General features: G+C 40.8%; 1 protein-coding gene across 1 annotated transcript in view; it reads right to left on the bottom strand.

Moving 5' to 3' along the window:
- Positions 1-445: 445 nt before the first annotated feature.
- Positions 446-7725, bottom strand: part of LOC126094944 (synembryn-A) — a 128203-nt gene continuing 120923 nt past the window's right edge. Inside the window, exon 10 of the mRNA XM_049909595.1 lies at positions 446-1672. Within this exon, the coding sequence (XP_049765552.1) occupies positions 1531-1672 (142 nt within the window). The 3' untranslated portion in view covers positions 446-1530. The remainder of the gene's footprint in view (positions 1673-7725) is intronic.

Raw genomic sequence — 7725 nt, 5'->3', positions numbered from 1 at the left:
TACATTTTTCCCACGTGGAATGTTTCCCGATTACTTACTGGTCACATCGTTGTTTGTACAGTGTTTCTAGGAATCTGTGTTCTTCTAAGAGATTGGGTAGAATTTGGTTGCACCTCTCCATGAGTAAGTATTAATGTTATTTATTTATTCTCATTTTTCTCATGTACTGGGACAGGGTGTGCCTGAAAATTTTAATGGGGCTAGTTATGTGGACACTCGAAGGCTGCAACTCTGGCACAATGCACACACTTTTAGGAACATGTTTGTATACTTACAGTGTGCTAGCATCCTTTTTTGTACATGTTTAAGGTTTTGAATTGATTCACCTTCTCAACAGCTCAGCTCAAAAGGGAAGGAAAGAAAGTGGTATCTTGTACTAGACACAGTTGACAGTGTATAAATTACAGTTTGATGAGTTGAAATATTTCCATAGAGAAGCAACACAGAAGCAAATAATGGTTTTATTTTTTAAGAATCTTAACAGAATTTAAGTCAATTTCCTAAGTATATTTCACTTAGAGAATTGGAACATAAGTTTAGAGCAATGTCACATTTGCTCTTAGAAGCAAGCACACAGGAAATCTGCAGGAAATGATGTGGAGAACAGACACGGAGATTCTTGACAATTGTTAACAACTTATGTTTACTAAGAGATCAGTTCATCACTTGTTCAGTCAGCATATTTGACCTCTGTCGAAGCGTTTATATAGATAAAATGGGAAAACTCAAAACATCTGTACTAAAACACTGGCTACTAAAAAGTCATTTTGTACCTCATGTTTATCATCATTTGACTCTATTCTAATATCTGTTAAATATAATATGTTTATCATCCCTGCAACATAAAAACAAGGTCAGTACTGACAAATCGGAATTGTAGGATAGCATGTGATACATTTCTTTGGCATTAAAAAACTTAAGCTAAACAGTTTGCACACAAACAGGCTATTTTAACTGTCTTCGTAAAAACAAATACGTATAAGTGTAATCTTGAGTTGAACTACATTTTAAGTCATGCATCAGTTTTGACCTGTTCTTTCACATCTGGATTAGATTATCAAACATTTCTTGCCTTAACAGTGCATCTACTGCTTTATTTTAGACACCATGCTTGTGTTATTAGACCAGTTATTCTTTTCTCTAATTGATTTTCTTTAAAATACTGTCAATTTATCCACATGATATGTTGTGCTCCCTCTGTTTATTTTCAACCTTCATGTTTATGCATGGTCTTCACTCCTAGAGCACTGTCTTTGAGACCAAATGTGAATAAGTTGTTCTCGAGAGCAGCAAATACACAAATTAAAACTAAGTGAACATGGTCAAAACATTTCTTGACAAAACACACATGGTATCATTCTACAGGATACACAATTTAAAATGGTGCTGACATACATTTGCACTCAATAAGGAATAGCAACATCAATTACTACGAATTCTTTGTGAACACTATCAAAACAGGTGAAAAAGGTAACTACATGAAGAAATCCAGAGAATGTATTACGTCACTGGCAACTCAGCTTTTAGCTTTTATGATTCAGTATTGCTGTCGTCGAATGTGTTCTTCTGCTGCCGAAATTCTGGAGGCAACTCTTCCAGAAGCTGAAGAACATGTACGACAGGTTCAGGACGCCCATCTTCTCCAATTCGACATGGCTGAAGAAGTCCATCTCTACAAGGGATGATACAAGATATAATTATTCAAAAGTGCTCAGCTGAGTTTCAGTGTGTTGTCATAAATCTGCTTTTATCTAAGAAATTTGTTTTCTGGTACATTTGTTAATTCCAGTATGTACCGCATTATTTTATTATTAAACTTCCTGGCAGATTAAAACTGTGTGCCCAACCGAGACTCGAACTCGGGACCTTTGCCTTTCGCGGGCAAGTGCTCTACCATCTGACCTACCGAAGCACGACTCACGCCCGGTCCTCACAGCTTTATTTCTGCCAGTATCTCGTCTCCTACCTTCCAAACTTTACAGAAGCTCTCCTGCGAACCTTGCAGAACTAGCACTCCTGAAAGAAAGGATACTGCGGAGACATGGCTTAGCCACAGCATGGGGGATGTTTCCAGAATGAGATTTTCACTCTGCAGCGGAGTGTGTGCCGATATGAAACTTCCAAGCAGATTAAAACTGTGTGCCTGACCGAGACTCGAACTCAGGACCTTTGCCTTTCGCGGGCAAGTGCTCTACCTTTCTTTCAGGAGTGCTAGTTCTGCAAGGTTCGCAGGAGAGCTTCTGTAAAATTTGGAAGGTAGGAGACGAGATACTGGTAGAAGTAAAGCTGTGAGGACCGGTCGTGAGTCGTGCTTCGGTAGCTCAGATGGTAGAGCACTTGCCTGCGAAAGGCAAAGGTCCTGAGTTCGAGTCTCGGTCGGGCACACAGTTTTAATCTGCCAGGAAGTTTCATATCAGCGCACACTCTGCTGCAGAGTGAAAATATCATTCTGGAAACATCTCCCAGACTGTGGCTAAGCCATGGTTCCGCAGTATCCTTTCTTTCAGGAGTGCTAGTTCTGCAAGGTTCGCAGGAGAGCTTCTGTAAAGTTTGGAAGGTAGGACACGAGATACTGGCAGAAGTAAAGCTTTGAGGACCGGGCATCGTGCTTCGGTAGCTCAGATGGTAGAGCACTTGCCCACGAAAGGCAAAGGTCCAGAGTTCGAGTCTCGGTTGGGCACACAGTTTTAATCTGCCAGGAAGTTTCATATCAGTGCACACTCCACTGCAGAGTGAAAATCTCATTCTATTCTATTATTATTCTTCATTTAGGAAGTATAGCATCTGGTTGTTAGCTTCATTCTCAAAATCATTTCAGTTAACATCTTACTGAAATGCAAAGGAGACATAAGGAAAGTGGTTTCTTCTATTTTGACTAGTCGCAAAGGAAGGAAAAAATTATTGCTGAAGACAGTGTGAAACACATGTAGCTATGGATTTCATAGCTGATGAAGTATCATCCCAACTTCGACAATGGAACTCCGCAGTTTTGTGTTGTCAACTGATTGTCCTTCAAAATGCCTGTGTACTGTGATCATTCTGGTTTGAAGTCTGCATGTGGGCTCATGAGTTAGCTGTCTCGGGGTGCCACCGACTGAGTCACCTAATCTCCTCATTCCATCATTAGCTAATACTGAGCTGCATTTATAAGAGGAGTATAGGTGGTTGCAACTTCAATGCTGAAACATACTTACCAAGTGCGCAGTGTGTACATTGTATCTTTCATGTGCACAGGGAACAGGTAGCCATGGCAACTGCTGCCTAACACAGAATATTTTCCACTTGTCTCTTTTTTTTGGCTGATGATTTACCATATCTGAATCAACTTACAGCATATTAGAATCTGACCTATTACCCACGTATGTGATAGCCAACTTGAAATAATACTATAACAAAATGACTACTGGACAGGGTTAATGTTGCACGCTGATTACTGCCTTTTTTGTTATATAGCTGTGGTTTGAATAATTTCATACTTAGTACTGCTCAAGTAAAAGGTTAATTTGCTAGCTTTTGCTCATAATGACATGAATTTCTTGTTGCTGGAATCCAATGGCATTAGAACAAACAGTACCATATCACATGGAAGACAAAGGTGGTTCACTTATGTTTAGTTAATACATATTCTGTTCTCTGATTACTCAGGATAAGAAAAATATAAAACTGCCATAAATCTGAAAGTTGATTTGAACACCATTGTGCTTATTAGACATTGTCCTCCTGATTATGGTATGCTCTTTCTTTCCTGTAATTTCTGAGCTGACTTTATAAGACATTTATAGCGAACCTTAATTTAACATGGACTCCAGACCACAGTGAGACTTGGCAATTTTCTTGTTAAAAAATAATTGACAGAGGTGAAAGACGTGAAAAGTGGGACACAAAATACCAGGACATAACAAAGGATCAGACCCCAAATCTTTCAATTTCTAGTCTGGCACTGTGATACCAAGCCACACTTCCCCACATTAAGGATCCCAAAATGTCCTTTAGGGCTACTGTGAACAGTATTTGATGATATGGAATCTTTCTGCCAGACCCCTCTTTAAATTCTGACTGTACCGCCACAATGATTGGAGATAAATGCAAGCTGTAGCACTGACATCTATATTATTCATCACACTGTAAATAAGTTAGGAGTAAATGTAACAACTCAGAGAATAGTAGATAGCTGTGTAGTTGGCAAACAGAAAAACAAGACTGGAGATTTGCTAGCTATCAGATGAAACTTTTTTTAGAGGTACAGTAGCCACAAAGCATCCCCCCCCCCTCCTCCCCCCAATGAACACCTACTGGCTGTGTTTGCTGAATATGTAATGACAGGGCTACAATTCTGCAGCTTGACTGGGATGTCAGGTGGAGTAGGAGAGGGCAGATAGGACGTGGGGAGCAGGAGTGAGAGTTGTGGGCCTGTGGCTGATGGCTCAGAGCGAGGCATCAGTACATGGGAGCTAGGAATGTGGGAGGGAGATGCAGCACGTTCACAGGACAGGAATGCAGCAAGAGCAGGGGCACTGGCGAGTTCATGGAGCATGCAACGACAATGATGTGGAGAAATGTATTGGGAAGGCTTACAGAGCAGAGGAAGAGGAGGCTGTGAGGAAGAGGGTGTGGGTAGAAGACAAGTGAAGTTAGGTTGGGGGCAGGGGGCTAGTGAAGATTGACGCCACGAGGTTTACGGGAATGAAGGATGTATTGCAAGGGCAAATCCTATCCATGTAGTACAAAAAACCTGGTGTTAGAGGGTAGGATCCAAATGGCACAGGTTGTGAAGCAGTCACTGAAATCAAGCAGGCTGTGTTCAGCAGCATTTTCCGCTATGGGTCACAGTTTGGCGGTAGCAGTGGTCACTCATTTGGGTGGACAACTGGTTGGTGGTCATGCCAAGATAGAATGCTGTGCAGAAATTGCAACAAAGCTGGTATGTGAAAAGTCTGCTTTCATAGGTGGCCCTGCCTCTGACAGCACAGGGTAAACTAGTGATGAGATTGGCGTAGAATATGCTGGGTGCTTGAATCTGATGAATCTTGAACCTGGGTCTCCCATGGGGATGTCACCCATGTGGCAAATTACAAGTCAGTGTGTCATATTTGCAATGGACCAGTATGTTATGCATGAGGTGTATCAATTAAATAAAAGGACTGATGCTGTCACGTGGTAAGTATCATGCGCCAAAGATGAATTACCAATAACTGTGAAGTGTGAAGCCTTCTTGGTCGAATGCTGCACTTCTGGTGCCTGTAGACAAATCAGAGTGGCTGCCTTTGTTTGTGTAAGAGCTGTTATTTAGTTTTGTCAGAAAAATGATGAATGTAATAATAGAGCAATGAGCTGTCATGAAATGTCCCATGAAACTTGAAAAAACTGTTAGTGAAACCTATCTTGCAGTAAAAGAAACGTATGATGGAGACTGTTCTTAAGTACAAGAGTTTTTGAGTGGTTCAAGTGCTTCCAAGATGGCTGAGAAGATGTTGAGGATGACTGATGACCAGGTCACCCTTCAACATCAAAAATAGATCAAAAGGTAGGTTAGCTGATTTGATCTGACCATCAGTTAAATATCTGATCACAATGTAACATGAGAAAAGTATGTGTGAAACTGATGCCAAAAATTCCCATAATCTAACAAGAACTAGCTCATGAAAATTTTTATAATGACACTCCAAATATCACTGAAACTGACCCTAATTTCTAGGAATGAGTGATAACATGTGACAAATCTTGATTTTTCACTTATTTTTCAGAAACTAAGCACCAATCCCTACACTGGAATGGCCCAACTTCTCTGAGAGTGGAGAAAAACTCTCAAATGAGCAAATCAGGATTCACAGAGATGGTGATTGTTTTATATATTCATGGAGCTGGTTTCCTGAAGGCCAAACTGTTAATCAATATTACTACCTTCAGGTTCTTGCTTAACTGTGTGAAAAAATACCCAAATTGCGGAAGAGAAAGTCAGGGGTTCTGTTTCAAGACAATGCACCTGCTCATTGTCTGTTGTGAGGATTCTAGGGAAGAACAGCATCCCAGTGTTACACCACCCAACTTGTTCACCTGACCTAGCACCATGTGACTTCTATCTATTCCCCAAGGTCACATCTGCATTAAAAGGAATAGGATTTCAGTCTGTTGAAACTGTGAAGGGAAAAATGGCATGTATCATCAAAGAGCTTTACAGAGGAAGACTTCCAGCACTGTTTCCTTCAATGGAAAATTCACATGGAGCGTTGTAGGGATGGAGGAGAGGAGTATACTGAGGGTGACAATAACTAAAATGTATGTTTTTGAAATAAAATGTTTTACTGCAATATTCCCTTACTTTACAGCCACACGCAGATTTCATGGGTGGCAGAATACCACTTGAGGAGGACTGGGAAGGATTATGGATAGGATGTTCCTTATCTCCGGGCACGTTGATGAACAATCAAAGACCTGGCAAAGGATTTGGTTCAGCTGATCCACCTGGGATGATACTGGGCGATGAGGGGTTGCTCTTTTACAGCTGGTTCTAGGGGTGGGGTGGGGAAGGTGGGGATTATCGGTGTGTGAGGATATGGCATGGGAAATCTGTCTACGGACTAGGTTTGGGTGATTGCCTTTTTGTAATGACCTTAATGAGACCTTCAGCATACTGGGCAAGGGTTTTTTCATTACTACAGATGGACTGTCCACAGATGGCCAGACTATATCAGAATGATTTTCTGCTGTGGAAATGATGACAGCTGTCAATATGCAGGAACTGCTGATTGTTAGTGGGCTTGGACGGAGATATAGATGGAGCCATCAGAGAGGTAGAGGTCAATATCCAGCAAGGTGACACATAGGGCTGGGGAGAACCAGGTAAGGTGAGTGGGAGATAAGATGTTGAGTCTGTGGAGGACTGAGAATAGAATGTTTCGCCCTTAACCTAGATCATGATGATATCATCAATGAACCTGGACCAAACAAGGGGTTTGCAATTTTGGGTGGCTTGGGAGGTTTCCTCTAGTTTATTTGAAGTGGCTGTGGAGCATTTGACGGCAGAGAGCTTGTGATTAGAAAACAAACAACAGTGTTTCACAAAGAGCAGCACAAATTTAAAGAAAATGTCTTGTGATAGAAATCACAGCTTGTATTGTATCTGAGTTTGTGGAATTCTCTGATGAAGCACATTTCTAGGGTATTAAATATCATAAGGGATGACTGGAAGAATTGCTGTCACTTTTGAGACAGTCTGATGTTACTTCCCACCACCTTCACCCAGATGAGGAATGTAACATGGATTTAGTTTGCTGTGAGAAATATCTAATCAAGGCAAAATGTGCAGTTTTTAAGATGCAAGTGGGTACTAAGGAAAAAACTGTCTGCCTCTGACACAGCCTCATATTTGAATAAACCAGTCTCACCTGTAATTCCAATTCCTACCACTGTAAAGCTGGTGCCTATAGAACCAAATCCTTTTATGGAGACACTGAGAGCTGGCCCAGATTTTGGGAACAGTTTGAATGTTCTATTGACAGTAATGTACACACAACTACTATTAATAAACATATATTCTTTGAGGATACCTTCAAGGTCAGCCTAAACAAATTTTTGATGAGATTTTGATGAGGACATTCTTGACTTATCTGGACACTGTGTGGAGATCATAACCCCATAACACGGATTCACTCGGGTTACTTTGAACAGGTGGACCTATTTGACTTAAATGTTCTGAAACTATTAATTTGACATTCATTAAATGCA

This window comes from Schistocerca cancellata, chromosome 8 (genome assembly GCF_023864275.1).
Source record: "Schistocerca cancellata isolate TAMUIC-IGC-003103 chromosome 8, iqSchCanc2.1, whole genome shotgun sequence".
Classification (NCBI taxonomy): Eukaryota; Metazoa; Arthropoda; class Insecta; order Orthoptera; family Acrididae; genus Schistocerca; species Schistocerca cancellata.
Note: the sequence above shows the minus strand (reverse complement) of the source record. Positions and strands in the feature narration are given on the sequence as shown.